Consider the following 21,665-nt stretch of genomic DNA (forward strand, 5'->3'; position numbering starts at 1 on the left):
GGGTCTATGAAAGATGAGGTGAATCATAGAATTGATGAGGGAAAAAGAGTGAGTGGTGCACTTAGGAGTCTGTGGAGACAAAGAACTTTGTCCTTGGAGGCAAAGAGGGGAATGTATGAGAGTATAGTTTTACCAACGCTCTTATATGGGTGTGAAGCGTGGGTGATGAATGTTGCAGCGAGGAGAAGGCTGGAGGCAGTGGAGATGTCATGTCTGAGGGCAATGTGTGGTGTGAATATAATGCAGAGAATTCGTAGTTTGGAAGTTAGGAGGAGGTGCGGGATTACCAAAACTGTTGTCCAGAGGGCTGAGGAAGGGTTGTTGAGGTGGTTCGGACATGTAGAGAGAATGGAGCAAAACAGAATGACTTCAAGAGTGTATCAGTCTGTAGTGGAAGGAAGGCGGGGTAGGGGTCGGCCTAGGAAGGGTTGGAGGGAGGGGGTAAAGGAGGTTTTGTGTGCGAGGGGCTTGGACTTCCAGCAGGCATGCGTGAGCGTGTTTGATAGGAGTGAATGGAGACAAATGGTTTTTAATACTTGACGTGCTGTTGGAGTGTGAGCAAAGTAACATTTATGAAGGGATTCAGGGAAACCGGCAGGCCGGACTTGAGTCCTGGAGATGGGAAGTACAGTGCCTGCACTCTGAAGGAGGGGTGTTAATGTTGCAGTTTAAAAACTGTAGTGTAAAGCACCCTTCTGGCAAGACAGTGATGGAGTGAATGATGGTGAAAGTTTTTCTTTTTCGGGCCACCCTGCCTTGGTGGGAATCGGCCGGTGTGATAATAAAATAAAATAAAATAAATGTATATATATATATATGTATATATGTATATATATATATATATATATGTATATATATATATATATGTATATATGTATATATATATATATATGTATATGTATATATATGTATATATGTACATATATATATATATATATATATGTATATATATATGCGTATGATGCAAGTGGGAAAGAGAAAGAGGAGGCAATCCACCTGCTCTCTGCCCATACACATCTGTACCGTATACTGTATCGTAGCTCTCTTCTGTCTGACATCCATTCATTAAACACTGTTTAATACAGTGCCATATATAACTGAAAATGAACTGTATTGAATGTAAAATGTTGGGTAAATATAGTTTACCCAATATAGTTTGTAAGAAAAAAATAATTTTTTTTTAATTACTTATGAAATCCAGTTCCACCGAAAGAAACTACAGCTTGTCTCAAGCTGCAGCTTTTTTTCTTAATTGAGAAAATCTGTGGATAGATTCCACTAAATTCTTTGACAAACTACAGCTTTTTCTTTGACTAAAACTATGAAAGTTCATTAATTCTCTTGATGAAAGAAACTACAGAACAGCAAATTTTCTTGACTCGATAGAACTGTGGACAGTAATTTCCTCTAGAGAATCTACAACCATTTTCACGGAGCAGAACTATAGAAGAATACATAAGCTTTCTTCATGAACCTACAGTCCCTGTTCTTGACAGACTAAAACTACGAACAGAGTCCAGTTCCCTGGTAGAAGGAAACTATAATCTTTCACCATGACTTAAGTGATTTGTGGGCAATTAATTACCTCATCAAGAGAGATCTCAGCCATTTTCCTCGAGTAGAAAACTGCAGCCAAAAGTCCACTGCTTAACTCGATAAAACACTAAACATTGTCTGCGACTGAGAAGTGTAGACAGAGCCATAAAAATTCTTTTACGAAACATACTTCAGAAAATTTCCCAACAAACTCTCTTAATACAAGAAATTGAGTCTGTCCTTCTCTTCGTTGGCTCAAACCTGATTGTCTTCCATTTCCCCAGGTGCTGTCCGACCCCTACAGATGTAGTGCCTCCCTCTAAATACATTAATATAAATTGTACTAATAATACCTCGCGTGGGTCTATCGAGGGTGCATTCCCTTGTTGAAACTCGTAATATTTTCCCTCGCGTAGTAGAATTATGAACAGAAACCCCCAGAAGCCAACACCCTCTCCACAAGAACCTACAATTATTCTTCGATGAGTATAAATATGATAAGTCCGTTAATCCCCTTGACAAAAACCTACATACGTTCTGGTTGATTAACTGGAAATGTGGATAGAGTTCAACTTTCTCGTCAAAAGAAAAAAAAAACCACCATCTTCCTTCATACGTAGCACTGTGAAAAAAAATCTATTTATTTCCTATAAAGAAGAAACTAGTTTCTTCCTTCGCCTATTAGAAATGTAGACAGTCCAACTTCTCTGTCTGAATAAAATCATGGACATACCAGGAGGGTACTGGACAGAGCCCAGTTCTCTCAGTGAAAGACTAGAGCAGTATTCCTTGGCTCAGCAGAACTGTGAACAGTCCAACTGAGGAAAGCCAAACTCCCTTACTCATATAAACTATAGCACTGAGTAGTTTAGTGCACCACTAGGAATGCAATAATGTGGATAGTACATGAATTACCTCGACGAAAACAACAGCCGTTGTCATTGGCCGAGTAGAACTCTGGACAGCGTCAAGTTCCAACAGAAAAATAATCTACAGCCATTTTTCTTGACCGAGTCCAACAACTGCCTCAACGGATAAAACTACGCCCATTCAGCCAAGTAATACTGTGCACGCATCCTTGTCTTCCACTGTACTCACATTTTCCACCATTTATCGCTTTCAAGAGCCAATGGCTTCGACATATAAGCCATTTAATATGTCTATTTGGCATTTTCGTATGTTCTCCTCCCTTTGCTTTTCCTGCTAATGGCATTAGCTAAAATCATTATTATCATCGTCCTTTTTTTCCTACTCTTCCATATTGCTCTGTCCACCCGCATGTTACTTTAAATTTCTCGATACACATATAAATACAAATTTTTATTTCTTGATGAGGTACAAAAATAATGTAATAATGGTATACCTCTCAGTGTATATACATTGAGAGATACACGTCTCTCAGTGTATATACATTGAGAGATACACGTCTCTCAGTGTATATACATTGAGAGATACACGTCTCTCAGTGTATATACATTGAGAGATACACACATCTCAGTGTATATACAATGAGAGATACACATCTCTCAGTGTATATACATTGAGAAATACACATCTCTCAGTGTATATAGATTGAGAGATACACACCTCTCAGTGTATATACATTGAGAGATACCTCTCAGTGTATATACATTGAGAGATACACACCTCTCAGTGTATATACATTGAGAGATACCTCTCAGTGTATATACATTGAGAGATACACACCTCTCAGTGTATATACATTGAGAGATACCTCTCAGTGTATATACATTGAGAGATACATACCTCTCAGTGTATATACAGTGAGAGATACATATTTCTCAGTGTATATACACTGAGAGATACACACCTCTCGGTGTATATACATTGAGAGATACACACCTCTCAGTGTATATACACTGAGAGATACACACCTCTTGGTGTATATACATTGAAAGGTGTGTATACATATCCATGTTAGCGTCTGAGCAGACCTTGACAGAAGGTATATTATTAAGAAAAGGACAAAAATATACTTAATATTCCGTTTTAAAAATTATATTCAGGATGAAATGCTGTGGAAACAATATATATATATATATATATATATATATATATATATATATATATATATATATATATATATATATATATATATATATATATATATATATATATATATATATATATATATATATATATATCATCATTCAGAATTACAATCAGCAAAGTAATTACACTCAATAGGCAAAGTAATTCCCCCAATCATTACTTATGCACGTGAGAGTCTGCAAGAGCAATATACAGTTATATTATATATAAGACAGGGATTGTGTGTTTAAGAATTATGAAGTAAAATATCATATATCAAAATATTTAAAGAGTGAGCTGCGTTGTTGTAGGCAAGACTTGCCATATTATATTCTTAACTAACACTTCAAGTACATATATATTTGGCCTAAATATGTATATATATATGGCGTACATGTATTTGGCGTATATGTATTTGACATACATGTTGGTGACTATTCTAATAAGCTGGAAATTGACGCCATACAATATAAATATAAAGTCTGACATATTACATATATTAGCTAAGCTAAGTGTTATATATATATATATATATATATATATATATATATATATATATATATATATATATATATATATATATATATATATATATATATAAGCATTATACACATTCAAAGGTACATTATGTAGGTACAAGAGTGGATACACACATAAGGTCATGTCTCTCATTATACTCTGAGAGATGTGTACCAAAATGCATTTAGTCAGAACCATGACATTATTCACAAAACTCTCCACTCTCATTATACAGTACTAATTAAAAGAGATATTTCAAGAGATATCTCTCAAGTACGAAAGACAGATTTTAACTCAGAAAAAAAAAAAAAAGCTTAACGATATATCCATGTTTCTGGCAACAGTTGTCGAGGTAAGGAATGAGATCCTCGCAGTGTTACCACATAAGTAATTTACCTCTACACTGAGGTCATTTGCAGTTTGGTACAGGTCAGAATCTGCAGGCAAGAGGTCACATGTATTACGAAGCAGGTCACTGTATAAATCCTGTATCAGGGGAAAAAAATCTATTTCTCGGCTCACGTGATAGACACATCTATCTACAATCATAGTTAATCTGCTTTCAGTGTGCCGATAGATAAAGTTGATATGAATATTGCCTTGAATGACCTATACGGGTTTAGTGCTGTTTTGCGAATTTTAATATTAATAACAGGAACAACAACAACAACAATAAAAATTATAATAATAATATATAATAATAATATTAATGACAATAATAATAATAATAATAATAATAATAATAATAATAATAATAATAATAATAATAATAATAAACTATCACAGACTTCTTTTTACATAAGGCGGCTGTGTTAAATCTTCATTACATAGTGTTATTCTGTGTAATGCTTCCCCTCTATTTACTTAATCAGCACAAAGATACAGGTAACGAGTGAAGACTGACATACTCCAGCACGCACAGGGAATACCCTCACCACTCCGAGGATCTGGGTACACTTGAGCAGTAGGAGCGTATTATCTTTGAGGATGAGTGTTGTCAAGGCCCGAGATTAACTGCTGAGCACCTGGCTTCCCTGGCCAGCTGACAGTAGGTCGTCTCTCAGTATATGGAAAGAGTCTAAAACTGTAAGAGGGATTCTGACTTGTTCTTTTGGGTCTCATTGTGCATGAACAGTGTCTAGGACCTGCAAGATCCCAGATACTGTACGACGAACGATGGTCATTGGCTCCTGCAATACAGAAAGAGCTCCTGAAACTGCTTGAAGAACGTTGGTCATTGGCTTGAAATCACCTGTATGTCATTTTCCAGTACATAAAGTGTCTGTCTGAACTGCAAGAAGAACGTGAATCGAATTCCTTGGGTCGTCGATTCTGATCTCGGTCGCTTTCCACGACATGAAGTGTCCGGAGCTTAAATAAGAACGTGGCTTCTGGACCTTGGAGTCTCTCCTGTGGTTCGTTTTATAGGACATGAAGAGTGCCTGGAACTGTTCCAGGAATACTGGCAATGTCCTTCTGGCTATGTAGTTCTCTGGAGAATATGGAGGACTATGCGTGGAGGAATGGTTCCAGGAGGCTTGATAGAGTTTTTCTTCATTAGGAAGGCGGGAAGGCTGTGATACCATGACGAGAAGAATATGACATCCTCCGTCCCTCCTGCCACCTCCACGACATCTTCCATCCCTCCTGCCACCTCCACGACATCTTCCATCCCTCCTGCCACCTCCACGACATCTTCCATCCCTCCTGCCACCTCCACGACATTTTCCATCCCACCTGCCACCTCCCACCATCTTCACGTTCAGGAGGTCAGCTTACCAAGGAGATCACTGGTCACACTACATCACTTGGTCCACTGACGCTCTGAAAGAAGCAAAAATAAGTCAGAGAGGACGACAACAGATTTTGAAAACCCGTGACAATCATCACATAACTGTGTTCAATATCGATGACAATCATCACATAACTGTGTTCAGTATCGATGTAACTTTTCCAATTCCGGAAATAGCACCGAGGGTAGTTTTTAAAAAGACATTTAGACAAATAAATGAGTGAGAAAGGCTGGGTTTGACTAGTACCTGAAGTACTGAAGCAAATTCCTGAGTAGCTTTAGGAAAATGTTAAATAAACAGGTGTGTGAGAAGGGCCTGCCTTATATGGGCCAGTAGGCCTGCTGCAGTGCTCTTCATCCTTATATTCTTAGTAATTTTGCAGCAGATCAGAAAACAAAAGAAAATACAAAAGAAAAATAAGAAAAATGAACTAACATGGCAAACAGGAAACATGAGCAGTTAAACTTAATAAATACCCTTAATTTATTTTAGCATCTGGAGGTTAAATTACTTTAAGAGTAACATAGTATTTTCTATAAATTATAGATAATTAATTTCCTTATTATAGATCAACACTAAATTTTCAGTTTTAATTACTATATAATATTTTCCAGCAATTATGGGTTTTCCATATTGTTAAATCGTTCCTCATACACTGAGAGAGACACACACTTCTCTGTGTATATACACTGAGAGAGACACACTTCTCTGTGTATATACACTGAGAGAAACACTTCTCTGTGTACATACACTGAGAGAGACACTTCTCTGTGTATATACACTGAGAGAGACACTTCTCTGTGTATATACACTGAGAGAGACACACTTTTCTATGTATATACACTGAGAGAGACACTTCTCTGTGTATATACACTGAGAGAGACACACTTCTCTGTGTATATACACTGAGAGAGTCACACTTCTCTGTGTATATACACTGAGAGAGACACACTTCTCTGTGTATATACACTGAGAGAGACACACTTCTCTGTGTATATACTCTGAGAAGTGTGTCTCTCTCAGCGTATAAACACACCTAGCCTCAAGAGGAAGTTATGACCGACCTGTCAGTGTTAGACCCAAGTGTGGGAAGCACCATTGGTCTTCAACACTTCCTCTGCCGTGGAGGTCTTGACGCCGTGGTGCTGCAGCAGCTGTGGTCGGCTGCTGTGGTACTGGCTGTGGTACAGACGCTGGTTGCCGCACCTCTGGTGGAAGCTCGCACCGGTGCTGCTGCTTCTGCTGTAAGGCCGGTGCTGCATCGACAAGGTCCTCTGGTGTCTGCTGCCCTGCTGAGACAGGTGGTGACTGCTCAGGCCGTTCTTGAAGTTGTCGAAGGTGGCTTCTGAATCCTGCAAACCTGTGGAGATACACGGGTGTTAAGTGGGGGGTCGTCTTGGGAACGTGTACAAAGGTGAAAACAAAATCACTGTTAACAAGAACAGAACTAGTTTCACTCCATTTATGGGGAAAAGCTGTACAACCGTAGGCGTCAAAGAAGTACTGTGGAATGGGAAGTTAATTAGGAGTGCTGCGATGGTGGTAAGAGCAGATCCCATTCCTTGGAACAGGAGCCCTTCACCGGCATGAAGACTCACCATTCCTCTCTCGTTATGAAGTCAGTATCATTGGCCCATGATGCATAACCTTCAGTATCTCTTACACTCATCATATACTGTATTTCTTCAGTAGCAAGCCAGACGACACAGCCCCAGTGACACTGGTTCGTGATCTTCGTTAATGGTAATTTTCCTAACATATACCTTCACCTAGTTACCTGGAGTATACCTGGAGAGGGCTTCGGGGGTCAACGCCCCCGCGGCCCGGTCTGAGACCAGGCCTCGTGGTGCATCAGGGTCTGATCAACTAGGTTGTTACTGTTAACTGGGAAATTATCAGAAACAAAGACTTTATTACATACATTGGTTAATGGTGTCTCTCTCACTGCTGCAGTCTAGTCCATGATGTATAACACCAGTCATCAATGAACACCTAGTCACTCATTTATATCAAATTCACAACATTCCAAAAAGTATACATATTGCAGCTATAATCAATAAAGCATCATTTAGTAAAATAATAAATAAATACATTAAGATATATTTATTATATACGAACTACAATATAGGTTACAATGTTTATTCAGTAAAGATTCACATGGATAAACTAAGATGACTTATAAGAGACATCAGTGGCCATAATACGTGACATCAACGGAAATAATACCTGACATCAGCAGCTGGATGTGTACATTATACAGTAACTGCATGAATGACGACTGCAAGCAGTTACAACACGTCTAACGTAACTCCTGGAGTACTACAAGGGTTCATGTCACAACTTATACTGTTGATATACGTGCGTAAACAATGTAAAAAATTGGTTATACATGGTTATACATTGAAAAAACGTTTCGCCTACACAGTAGTCTTCTTCGGTCCAGTACAGAGGGGAGCAGTAGTAATGAAATAAGGATTTGAGGTGGTCAGTCCCTCAGCCTGGAGAAAAGTTCTGCTACATTCTCTGAACGCTTCTCCAGGCTGAGGGACTGACCACCTCAAATACTTTTTCTCCAAGGTTGATGGACTGATTACATCATCTTTATTTCAATTCTGCTACTTCCCTCTGTATCTGACTGAAGAGATCTATTTAGGCGAAACCTTTCATCAATAAAGACACCAAACTGTTGCACTTGTGTCTTAATCTTCAACCTGTGGGCACTTTACAACAATTTCAAGAATACTCCTCGTGTGTCTGACAAGCTTCTAGTCTTGCTTAAACATATTTGGAGAGGAAGAAAAGATTGGATTCTCAAAGACGGGCAGGAATACGATAAATATTCCCGGGTATTTGAACGCTGCTCGTCTTGCCAGAGGTAAACCCAGGAAATTGTTTCTAATCAAGTGGAATAAACGTAAATTCTCAGAACCAACTGTGTCGAAAACAGTGCAAGGTATTAAGTGAGAATGGTTGTGTTGTGTGTGTGTGTGTGTGTGAGAGAGAGAGAGAGAGAGAGAGAAAGAGAGAAAGACCTCACACACAAACACACACAAACGTATATATATATATATACACATATTTTGTTTACGTTTGCTAGTACCGTCAGACATGGGAGGCAGGTGAAGCAGGCATGTGAGACAGACAGGTGCTGTATACATATACCATAATGTCTGATGAGCAGTGACTACCTCAGCCACCTTCAGAGACTGCTGTGAGTTACCCTCACTGCCTCTGGTATCACTGCCGCTGATATCATTGCCTCTAACATCTCTGTTTCCTGCATCACTGCCTCTACTCTCCTGCCTCTAACAACCCTACTATTATTGCTGATGGGCGAAGTGGTAAACCCACACGGGAGTCATACAGTACCTACCTAATAGAGGGTAATCAGTTTTGATCCAAGGAAGAGTAGAGCAGCTCCTGATACTTGAATCAAGAGCCCTTCACCTCATTACACACACAGCTTCCCATTAAAACAATTCGCCGTGTTATCATACCTTGAATGTTGCATATTTGTGCTAACATAGAACTCTGTAATAACATTCTAAGAACTAACAGTTCCCTATTTCTAATTCTATATGACATAGAAGAGCACTCAAAATGTTCTTCTGTGCCATGTGTTCAGTACTGGACCAGCTCTATGTACACCAGGAGAGGTGCACTGGAACACTGGTCAATACAACAGTCCTACTGGTCCACACTGGTCAGTATAACTATCCCACTGGTCCACACCGGACAGTATAACAATCCCACTGGTCCACACTGGACAGTGAAACAGTCCCACTGGTGCACACTGGTCAGTATAACAGCCCCACTGGTCCACACTGGACAGTATAACAGTCCCACTGGTGCACACTGGTCAGTATAACAGCCCCACTGGTCCACGCTGGTCAGTATAACAGCCCCACTGGTCCACACTGGTCAGTATAGCAACCCCACTGGTCCACACTGGTCAGTATAACAACCTCGCTGGTACACACTGGTCAGTATAACAACCCCACTGGTTCACACTGGTCAGTATAACAACCACACTGGTCCACACTGGTCAGTATAACAACCCCACTGGTCCACACTGGTCGGTACAACAGTGTGTGGAAGCAGGTGTGTGTGAGAGGTTTATGTGGAGGATGTGTTTGGGTATATTGGTGTGTGGAAAGTATATTGGAAGTGTGGGTGGAGGAAAGAGAGGGAGAGAGAAAGAGAGAGAGAGAAAGAGAGAGAGGAAGGGGGGAGGGAGTGAAGGATATTCAGAGAATCTGGACAAACAATTTCGTTACAATGCGGCTATTGTCAGTATTGTGGAATCGGCCAGTAGGGCCACTATGGAACTGTGTGCCAGGAGGAAATATTTTATATCCCGTCGACTAGCCTGTCTCGTGCTACTTTGTACATCGGGACCATATCTCCTCTGTCTTTCATCGGCATTAATGCCAGGTGCATCTTCCCGTTCTTTTCTCCCATGGTTCACACATTCCAGATTCCCCACCAATGCACGATAAAACCTCGGTCACATTCCCATTTTCTTGACATATTAGTGATGGCGCTATGCTGGCGCTGCGTATTCGAGTCCTGAGTGTTACGCTCCGTGCATAACTTACGAGTGGCTGTCTTGCAAATGTTGCCTGTGCATTTAGGTGGTTAGTTAATGGGGTTTAAAGCCTATCTACTACACCAGACAAGAGGACCTTGATTTCTAAAATAGGGATCAAAGTATATACTCAACGTATGTATACACTGGCAGATATACATATTTTAGGGTATAAAATGCCTTCTGGGCTTAAAGGATTGGGAGAGCGGCAGTGTATTGTTGTCTCTGGAATAATTGCTTGGTTGGTTAATGGGGTTTGAAGCCTGTCGACTACACGAGGGTCATTAAGGCAATTTATCGCTTTTTCACCTCCAGTAGGGGATATTTTAATGTATATACACTGTGAATATACATTTAGAGATACGCATATCTAGATGTATTTATACTGAGAAATACACCTCTCTCATTGTATATATATACACACACACATGTCGATGTATATAAGCAATGAGAAATACACCTCTCGGTGTATATACGCAATGAGAGGTATACATTTCCCGGTGTATATAGCCTACTTGATAGTATACTCGACAGCATACTTCAGTACACCTTCCAGTATATATGACTATGTACGGGTATACCTGCCAGTATACGTGAGCATGCCTGTTAGTATACATGAGAATGCATGGATATACATGCCAGAATACTTGAGCATACCTGAGTATACCTGGCAGTATACTTACCAGAATATATGAGCATACCTGCCAGTATACTTCTGTATACCTGAGCATACCTGCTAGTATACTTGAGCATACCTGCCAGTATACTTGAGTATACCTGAGTATACCTGACAGTATACTTGAGTATACCTGCCAGTAAACTTGAGTATACCTGCTGGTATATTTAAGTATACCTGCCAGTATACCTGAGTATACCTGCCAGTATACTTGAGTATACCTACAAGTATACTTGAGTATACCTGAGTATACCTGCCGGTATACTCAGTTCGCATTACATTTGCATAATAAAAAATATTGATTTTGTCTCAAAATATTAAATAAAAACTAAAACTATCCCTTAATATTATTTTTATTTTCAATAAAGAAATTATCTGGGAATTTTGTACACAAAAATATTATTGGAAGTTAATGACAGTCATTCCTAACAGTTATTCCAGTCATTCCTAACAGTTATTCCAGTCATTCCTAACAGTTATTCCAGTCATTCCTAACAGTTATTCCAGTCATTCCTAACAGTTATTCCAGTCATTCCTAACAGTTATTCCAGTCATTCCTAACAGTTATTCCAGTCATTCCTAACAGTTATCCCAGTCATTCCTAACAGTTATTCCAGTCATTCCTAACAGTTATTCCAGTCATTCCTAACAGTTATTCCAGTCATTCCTAACAGTTATTCCAGTCATTCCTAACAGTTATTCCAGTCATTCCTAACAGTTATTCCAGTCATTCCTAACAGTTATTCCAGTCATTCCTAACAGTTATTCCAGTCATTCCTAACAGTTATTCCAGTCATTCCTAACAGTTATTCCAGTCATTCCTAACAGTTATTCCAGTCATTCCTTACAGTTATTCCAGTCATTTCTAACAGTCATTCCAGTCATTCCTAGCAGTCATTCTAGTCATTCCTAACAGTCATTCCTGTCATTCCTAACAGTCATTCCAGTCATTCCTAGCAGTCATTCTAGTCATTATTAACAGTCATTCAAGTCATTCCTAGCAGTCATTCTAGTCATTCCTAACAGTCATTCCTGTCATTCCTAACAGTCATTCCTGTCATTCCTAACAGTCATTCCAGTCATTCCTAGCAGTCATTCTAGTCATTCCTAGCAGTCATTCTAGTCATTTCTAACAGTCATTCCTGTCATTCCTAACAGATATTTCAGTCATTCCTAAAAGTCATTCCAGTCATTCCTAACAGTCATACCAGTCATTCTAGTCATTCCTAACAGTCATTCCTAACAGACATTTCAGTCATTCCTAAAAGTCATTCCAGTCATTCATAACAGTTATTCCAGTCATTCCTAACAGTCATTCTAGTCATTCCTAATAGTCATTCCTGTCATTCATAACAGTCATTCTAGTCATTCCTACCAGTAATTCTAGTCATTCCTAACAGTCATTCCTGTCATTCCTAACAGTCATTCCTGTCATTCCTAACAGTAATTCTAGTCATTCCTAACAGTCATTCCTGTCATTCCTAACAGACATTTCAGTCATTCCTAAAAGTCATTCCAGTCATTCATAACAGTTATTCCAGTCATTCCTAACAGTCATTCCAGTCATTCCTAACAGTCATTCCTAACATACATTTCAGTCATTCCTAAAAGTCATTCCAGTCATTCATAACAGTTATTCCAGTCATTCCTAGCAGTCATTCTAGTCATTCCTAACAGTCATTCCTGTCATTCCTAACAGTCATTCTAGTCATTCCTAACAGTCATTCTAGTCATTCCTAGCAGTCATTCTAGTCATTTCTAACAGTCATTCCTGTCATTCCTAACAGATATTTCAGTCATTCCTAAAAGTCATTCCAGTCATTCCTAACAGTCATACCAGTCATTCTAGTCATTCCTAACAGTCATTCCTAACAGACATTTCAGTCATTCCTAAAAGTCATTCCAGTCATTCATAACAGTTATTCCAGTCATTCCTAACAGTCATTCCAGTCATTCCTAGCAGTCATTCTAGTCATTCCTAACAGTCATTCCTGTCATTCCTAACAGTCATTCTAGTCATTCCTAACAGTCATTCCAGTCATTCCTAACAGTCATTCTAGTCATTCCTAACAGTCATTCCTAACAGTCATTCTAGTCATTCCTAACAGTCATTCCAGTCATTCCTAACAGTCATTCTAGTCATTCCTAAAAGTCATTCCAGTCATTCCTAACAGTTATTCCAGTCATTCCTAACAGTCATTCCTAACAGTCATTCTAGTCATTCCTAACAGTCATTCTAGTCATTCCTAACAGTCATTCCTATCATTCCTAACAGACATTTCAGTCATTCCTAACAGTCATTCCTGTCATTCCTAACAGTCATTCTAGTCATTCCTAACAGACATTCTAGTCATTCCTAACATTCATTCCAGTTATTCCTAACAGACATTCCAATCATTCCTATCAGTCATTCTAATCATTCTTAACAGTCATTCCAGTCATTCCTAACAGACATTCCAGTCATTCCTAACAGTCATTCCAATCACTCCTAGCAGCCATTCCTACTTATTCCACTTGTAACTGTAGTCATTCAACACTGTTATCAACTAAGTGCATTTAAGTATCATCAGTATCTAATTCTGATGGCTACAACTTTACGTAAAGATAATATATACTAAGAATATAATGTATATTCTAACAACAAACTCAATGATATTACTCTCTTAATATATATATATATATATATATATATATATATATATATATATATATATATATATATATATATATATATATATATATATATATATATATATACATAAATATATATATATATATATATATATATATATATATATATATATATATATATATATATATATATATATATATGTATGTATGTATGTATATTAAAAGTAGAAGGATCTGGCCCACAGAATAAATGAAACATTAAATTTCAATCTGAGTACATTATTGCCAGGACAGTGCTCCTGGGGGAATTGTGTTCTGTAGTGATTCTGAAGGTTCTTTAGGGGAATCATTCTCTAGTGTGCTTCAAGTTCCTTGTAGAGCTCACGACAAGCTCTTCACGGAGCTTCAAGCTTCTTGTGCAGCTTATTATTTAATCAAAATCGTCGTCCCAGAGGGCGTTCAATCTGCTCTTCGTGAGAGTATTTTCTTTTACTTATAACTTATAGCAACATCATCTGGCTATGAAGGTGAGACAACTCACAATATCTGCAAGATATTATGGGGCAACTAGACAATGTTTCGGTCGGTCCTCGGCTGAGTAATGAGCCAGGATAGACCGAAACGTCCTCTAGTTTACATTTACAATTTGAGGGTCAGCTACGGCCTATTCCAGTCACGGAATTGCCAACTTGATTCCTCCACTAGTGCGCTAGTTTACTAGTCTGGATATGGAGATCTTCATAAGAGTGGATTCTCAGGTCTTCACTGGTCCCGGACCGAACTACAGCTAGTGCAAGATTTCTTTATCACACATCTGTTAATAAACATAGTGTTGCAAAAGAAACAGCTCTTATTAAAATGTTTATTTGTGAATTTCTGGAGCCGACAGCCACAACCTGGAATTTGATAACCCGGAGAAAATCAGTAATAATAAAAAAAAATGTAACTTTTGTGACCTCGTAAAGGGAGGCTCAGGCAATAATATTTGTTTTTCTTAGGATGAAGACCTTGATGCCTAGATTTTTGATAGCTAATTCACCATAGATGATGGGTTCTTAACCTCCGTCCATGTATTGTGTAAGAGATGGATGTCAAATCTCCACTCGTGTTTCCGAAGGAGAAATTGACATCCAGACCTTCTTTGATGTCTTGGAAGACGGATGTCACCTCGATGTCTACACTTCCACGGTCTCACTTAGTCCCATCACTTCAGACAGTTCCTTCCTGGTGAACTCTTGTTCCACGTGAGTCATGGAACAGTTACTGATTGATCCACCACTCAGGAGACTGTCTGACTGGCTTCTCTTGCGACCCAAAGGACACGAAGTGGAGACGATATCAACTGGATTGTCGATGGCCTCAGCTCTGCGAACCCGTGGCCTAAACAGCGGTCTGCACTTCGAGGCTCCTCTTCTGACCTTGCTGTGCGCCAACTTGTGTTTACCAGCGCCCCGGCGCACACCGTTGAAGGTGTGTTTGAGGTGACTCTTCCTGTGGCCCGTCCTGGAGGATCTGGAGGCGTCGCTGCAGGTGCTGGAGGCAGCGGTAAGGGCTGGGTTGGACTCTGAGACGAAGCTGTGTTCTGTAAGTTCAAGGGTGTGGGTATGTTGAGAGCGAGAGGACTGAGAGCGAGAGGACTGAGAGCGAGAGGGCCACCTACCTCCGCTGGTGCCAAGCTTTCTGCCACAACAGCTCTCCAGTGTCACCTGCAACACAAGACAGAAACAGGTTAGCAACAGCAACATGACGTATGATTTATTTCATGTTGTAGGGCCGATCCTCAGTCTGCTAATAACAGACGGTGGACCAATTAACACAATGAGCTAACACAACGACAACACTAATGAGGTGACCAGGAATATGGTCAACTCTTCCTGTCATTATACTGTAAGTTAAACGGTAAGCCCATACGGGTCATACAGAGCCTGGGAAGTGGGACGTAATCAAATTAGATACAAGGAATGGGAAGGTAGCTCCAGTTCCTTGGATCAACATAATCTACCGAGATTAGATAGGAACATAAAAATGGAGGAACACTGTAAGCAGGCCTACCGGCCTATGCTAGGCCAGTCCTTCTCTAATTCAGACTCTCTAACAGTGATGTTTACAATATGCCGAATTAATTTGGTGAGGTAAAAGCGAATACAAATTTCAGTCTCCATGGCTGGGGAAAATTCCTGAAGAGAGCCTTCAAGTTTTTTTATATACAAATATGTGTAATATGTGCCGGCAGCCAGACCAAAATTTCGTAGTGCTGGGAAAATTACGTGTTTGAGATGTTAAAGCTGGAGGTGGTGGTGGTGGTTGGGGGTGGTAATGGTGGTTGTAGTGTTGGTAGTCATAATAATAATGGTGGTGGTGATGGTTGGGGGGGTGGTAATGGTGGTTGTAGTGTTGGTAGTCATAATAATAATGGTGGTGGTGGTGGTTGGGGGGGTGGTAATGGTGGTTGTAGTGTTGGTAGTCATAATAATAATGGTGGTGGTTGGGGGGTGGTAATGGTTGTTGTAGTGTTGGTAGTCATAATAATAATGGTGGTGGTGGTGGTGGTTGGGGGTGGTAATGGTGGTTGTAGTGTTGGTAGTCATAATAATAATGGTGGTGGTGGTGGTTGGGGGTGGTAATGGTGGTTGTAGTGTTGGTAGTCATAATAATAATGGTGGTGGTGATGGTTGGGGGGGTGGTAATGGTGGTTGTAGTGTTGGTAGTCATAATAATAATGGTGGTGGTGGTGGTTGGGGGGGGTGGTAATGGTGGTTGTAGTGTTGGTAGTCATAATAATAATGGTGGTGGTTGGGGGGTGGTAATGGTTGTTGTAGTGTTGGTAGTCATAATAATAATGGTGGTGGTGGTGGTGGTTGGGGGTGGTAATGGTGGTTGTAGTGTTGGTAGTCATAATAATAATGGTGGTGGTGGTGGTTGGGGGTGGTAATGGTGGTTGTAGTGTTGGTAGTCATAATAATAATGGTGGTGGTGGTGGTGGTTGGGGGGTGGTAATGGTGGTTGTGGTGTTGGTAGTCATAATAATAATGGTGGTGGTGGTGGTTGGGGGGTGGTAATGGTGGTTGTAGTGTTGGTAGTCATAATAATAATGGTGGTGGTGGTGGTTGGGGGGTGGTAATGGTGGTTGTAGTGTTGGTAGTCATAATAATAATGGTGGTGGTGGTGGTTGGGGGGGTGGTAATGATGGTTGTAGTGTTGGTAGTGATAATAATAATGGTGGTGGTGGTGGTGGTGGTTTGGGGGTGGTAATGGTGGTTGTAGTGTTGGTAGTCATAATAATAATGGTGGTGGTGGTGGTTGGGGGGGTGGTAATGGTGGTTGTAGTGTTGGTAGTGATAATAATAATGGTGGTGGTGGTGGTTTGGGGGTGGTAATGGTGGTTGTAGTGTTGGGAGTCATAATAATAATGGTGGTGGTGGTGGTTGGGGGTGGTAATGGTGGTTGTAGTGTTGGTAGTCATAATAATAATGGTGGTGGTGGTGGTTGGGGGGTGGTAATGGTGGTTGTAGTGTTGGTAGTCATAATAATAATGGTGGTGGTGGTGGTTGGGGGGTGGTAATGGTGGTTGTAGTGTTGGTAGTCATAATAATAATGGTGGTGGTGGTGGTTGGGGGGTGGTAATGGTGGTTGTAGTGTTGGTAGTCATAATAATAATGGTGGTGGTGGTGGTTTGGGGGGTGGTAATGGTGGTTGTAGTGTTGGTAGTGATAATAATAATGGTGGTGGTGGTGGTTGGGGGGGTGGTAATGGTGGTTGTAGTGTTGTAAGTGATAATAATAATGGTGGTGGTGGTGGTTGGGGGGTGGTAATGGTTGTTGTAGTGTTGGTAGTCATAATAATAATGGTGGTGGTGGTGGTTGGGGGGGTGGTAATGGTGGTTGTAGTGTTGGTAGTCATAATAATAATGGTGGTGGTGGTGGTTGGGGGGTGGTAATGGTGGTTGTAGTGTTGGTAGTCATAATAATAATGGTGCTGGTGGTGGTTGGGGGGTGGTAATGGTGGTTGTAGTGTTGGTAGTCATAATAATAATGGTGGTGGTGGTGGTTGGGGGGTGGTAATGGTGGTTGTAGTGTTGGTAGTCATAATAATAATGGTGGTGGTGGTGGTTTGGGGGGTGGTAATGGTGGTTGTAGTGTTGGTAGTGATAATAATAATGGTGGTGGTGGTGGTTGGGGGGGTGGTAATGGTGGTTGTAGTGTTGGTAGTGATAATAATAATGGTGGTGGTGGTGGTTGGGGGGTGGTAATGGTGGTTGTAGTGTTGGTAGTCATAATAATAATGGTGGTGGTGGTGGTTGGGGGGTGGTAATGGTGGTTGTAGTGTTGGTAGTCATAATAATAATGGTGGTGGTGGTGGTTGGGGGGTGGTAATGGTGGTTGTAGTGTTGGTAGTCATAATAATAATGGTGCTGGTGGTGGTTGGGGGGGTGGTAATGGTGGTTGTAGTGTTGGTAGTCATAATAATAATGGTGGTGGTGGTGGTTGGGGGGTGGTAATGGTGGTTGTAATGTTGGTAGTCGTAATAATAATGGTGGTGGTGGTGGTTGGGGGGTGGTAATGGTGGTTGTAGTGTTGGTAGTCATAATAATAATGGTGGTGGTGGTGGTTATGGTGGTTGTAGTGTTGGTAGTGATAATAATAATGGTGGTGGTGGTGGTTTGGGGGTGGTAATGGTGGTTGTAGTGTTGGTAGTCATAATAATAATGGTGGTGGTGGTGGTTGGGGGGTGGTAATGGTGGTTGTAGTGTTGGTAGTGATAATAATAATGGTGGTGGTGGTGGTTTGGGGGTGGTAATGGTGGTTGTAGTGTTGGTAGTCATAATAATAATGGTGGTGGTGGTGGTTGGGGGGTGGTAATGGTGGTTGTAGTGTTTGTAGTCATAATAATAATGGTGGTGGTGGTGGTTGGGGGGGTGGTAATGGTGGTTGTAGTGTTGGTAGTGATAATAATAATGGTGGTGGTGGTGGTTGGGGGTGGTAATGGTGGTTGTAGTGTTGGTAGTCATAATAATAATGGTGGTGCTGGTGGTTGGGAGGTGGTAATGGTGGTTGTAGTGTTGGTAGTCATAATAATAATGGTGGTGGTGGTGGTTGGGGGGGTGGTAATGGTGGTTGTAGTGTTGGTAGTCATAATAATAATGGTGGTGGTGGTGGTTGGGGGGGTGGTAATGGTGGTTGTAGTGTTGGTAGTCATAATAATAATGGTGGTGGTGGTGGTTGGGGGGTGGTAATGGTGGTTGTAGTGTTGGTAGTCATAATAATAATGGTGGTGGTGATGGTTGGGGGGGTGGTAATGGTGGTTGTAGTGTTGGTAGTCATAATAATAATGGTGGTGGTGGTGGTTCGGGGGTGTTAATGGTGGTTGTAGTGTTGGTAGTCATAATAATAATGGTGGTGGTGGTGGTTGGGGGGTGGTAATGGTGGTTGTAGTGTTGGTAGTCATAATAATAATGGTGGTGGTGATGGTTGGGGGGTGGTAATGGTGGTTGTAGTGTTGGTAGTCATAATAATAATGGTGGTGGTGATGGTTGGGGGGGTGGTAATGGTGGTTGTAGTGTTGGTAGTCATAATAATAATGGTGGTGGTGGTTGGGGGGTGGTAATGGTGGTTGTAGTGTTGGTAGTCATAATAATAATGGTGGTGGTGGTGGTTGGGGGGGGGTGGTAATGGTGGTTGTAGTGTTGGTAGTCATAATAATAATGGTGGTGGTGGTGGTTGGGGGGTGGTAATGGTGGTTGTAGTGCTGGTAGTCATAATAATAATGGTGGTGGTGGTGGTTGGGGGGTGGTAATGGTGGTTGTAGTGTTGGTAGTCATAATAATAATGGTGGTGGTGGTGGTTGGGGGGTGTTAATGGTGGTTGTAGTGTTGGTAGTCATAATAATAATGGTGGTGGTGGTGGTTGGGGGGGTGGTAATGGTGGTTGTGGTGTTGGTAGTCATAATAATAATGGTGGTGGTGGTGGTTGGGGGGGTGGTAATGGTGGTTGTGGTGTTGGTAGTCATAATAATAATGGTGGTGGTGGTGGTTGGGGGGTGGTAATGGTGGTTGTAGTGTTGGTAGTCATAATAATAATGGTGGTGGTGGTGGTTGGGGGGTGGTAATGGTGGTTGTAGTGTTGGTAGTCATAATAATAATGGTGGTGGTGGTGGTTGGGGGGTGGTAATGGTGGTTGTAGTGTTGGTAGTCATAATAATAATGGTGGTGGTGGATGTGTGCTGCTGATAATTAAACCACGTAAGAAAAAAAGGCAAGACAATGAAAGAAAATATATTAGCTGCAAAAAATTTTTCGGAGTCCATCAAAAAAATACTTTTTTCTAAACTGAATCTCATATTTACTAACAATATTAACACCAGAGACTTACCATTGCTACTACTACTACTACTACTACTACTACTACTACTACTACTACTACTACTACTACTACTACTACTACTACTACGACTACTGCTACTGCTGCTACTACTAGTGATGAGCCTACCTGGAGGGCCTCTCTGAAGCGGTTGCTCATGATGTGGTAGAGGATGGGGTTGACGCAAGTGGAGATGTAGTAGGAGACGCCGGAGATGTTGTAGAGGACGTTAAAGAGCTGCACAGCCACGGGGTTGGTAGGGTCAGCGTGGATGGCCATCAGGCGCTGTGCCTGGTGCGGGGCGAAGCACACGAAGAACGCTGCAACCACGGCAACTGTGGCAACACCAGAGGGAGAGAAAGAGACATGAGCTTCTTTCTGGTGGATGAGAGAGAGAGAGAGAGAGAGAGAGAGAGAGAGAGAGAGAGAGAGAGTGAGAGAGAGAGGGAGAGAGAGAGGGAGAGAGAGAGGGAGAGAGAGAGGGAGAGAGAGAGGGAGAGATAGAGAGAGAGAGAGAGAGAGAGAGAGAGAGAGAGAGAGAGAGAGAGAGAGAGAGAGAGAGAGAGAGAGAGAGAGAGAGAGAATTCTTTTGTAACAATTACCTTTTAAACTCGACCATCCAAAAATAATTCTTTTAATTATCCAGTACATGTCAGTTAAAATCTACTGGCCATCACATTCACTGGTCTCGTCGTAAAAGTGACGCCATTACCTTTTTTTTCTCTCTCTCTGCTATTGATAGAATTACATTCTCATTAATGATGGAATTACTCCGTGCTTAAAAATAACAGGATTACCTTTAGTAGCAATATAAGGCTTGTCTTCTGTTAAAATAATAGGATTACCTCAAGTAACAATGATAGAATTACATTTCGTAAAAGTCACAGGATTACCTTAGCAAAAAAAAAAAAATCAAGGTATTACTTTTTTGTAACAATGAGAGGATTACCTTTTTTGGGTAAATAAAAGTCACAGACTCAGGATTTTTTGCGTCAAAAGGTGAATCTCTCAGTCAGGTACAAAAGAGGCTCTCCCGTGAGTCTCCAGTCTCGCATTGGACAAAATTCCCCTGACAACCATAGTCACTGGTCGTACCTTTGATCGTACGCTGAACTAAAGTAGAACAAAGAGAACATAGAAGTACAGGACATGAACAGATGGACAGAACACTCTAACTGATTATTATATACGTTATAACCGTGTTCTGAAGTGTTCTGACACGTTCTTCTTAAAAAAAAAAATTCGGACTTGTTTTTTTGGGGGGCGGGTCTGTTCCCACCGTGTTCTGACATGTTCTGACATGTATCTAACATTCTGTGACAGTGGTAGTGGAGTTGTAACATTTATAGAGCAGTGATAATGGTTTTGTAACCTTTGTACACCAGTGGTAGTGGTGTTGCAACTTCCCTACATCAATCGTAATGGTGTTGCAACCTCCTTACACCAGTGGCAGTGGTGTTGCAACCTCCCTACAACAGTGGCAGTGGTGTTGCACCATCCCTACACCACTGGTA

The 21,665-nt window shown here is 40.8% G+C and overlaps 1 protein-coding gene across 3 annotated transcripts in view; it reads right to left on the reverse strand.

Moving 5' to 3' along the window:
- Positions 1-4,329: 4,329 nt before the first annotated feature.
- LOC128690036 (pyrokinin-1 receptor) overlaps positions 4,330-21,665 on the reverse strand; it is a 243,610-nt gene continuing 226,274 nt past the window's right edge. Inside the window, exons 2-5 of one of the 3 annotated variants that reach the window (XM_070088563.1) lie at positions 20,281-20,486; positions 15,456-15,501; positions 6,965-7,260; positions 4,330-5,931 (exon numbers count right to left, since the gene is read on the reverse strand). In XM_070088563.1, the coding sequence (XP_069944664.1) occupies positions 6,974-7,260; positions 15,456-15,501; positions 20,281-20,486 (539 nt within the window). In that variant the 3' untranslated portion in view covers positions 4,330-5,931; positions 6,965-6,973. Of the gene's footprint in view, positions 5,932-6,964; positions 7,261-14,088; positions 15,502-20,280; positions 20,487-21,665 lie in introns of those variants that run through there. The other 2 variants (XM_070088562.1, XM_053778555.2) reach the window with 2 other exon arrangements.

This window comes from Cherax quadricarinatus, chromosome 25 (assembly GCF_038502225.1).
Source record: "Cherax quadricarinatus isolate ZL_2023a chromosome 25, ASM3850222v1, whole genome shotgun sequence".
Lineage (NCBI taxonomy): Eukaryota > Metazoa > Arthropoda > Malacostraca > Decapoda > Parastacidae > Cherax > Cherax quadricarinatus.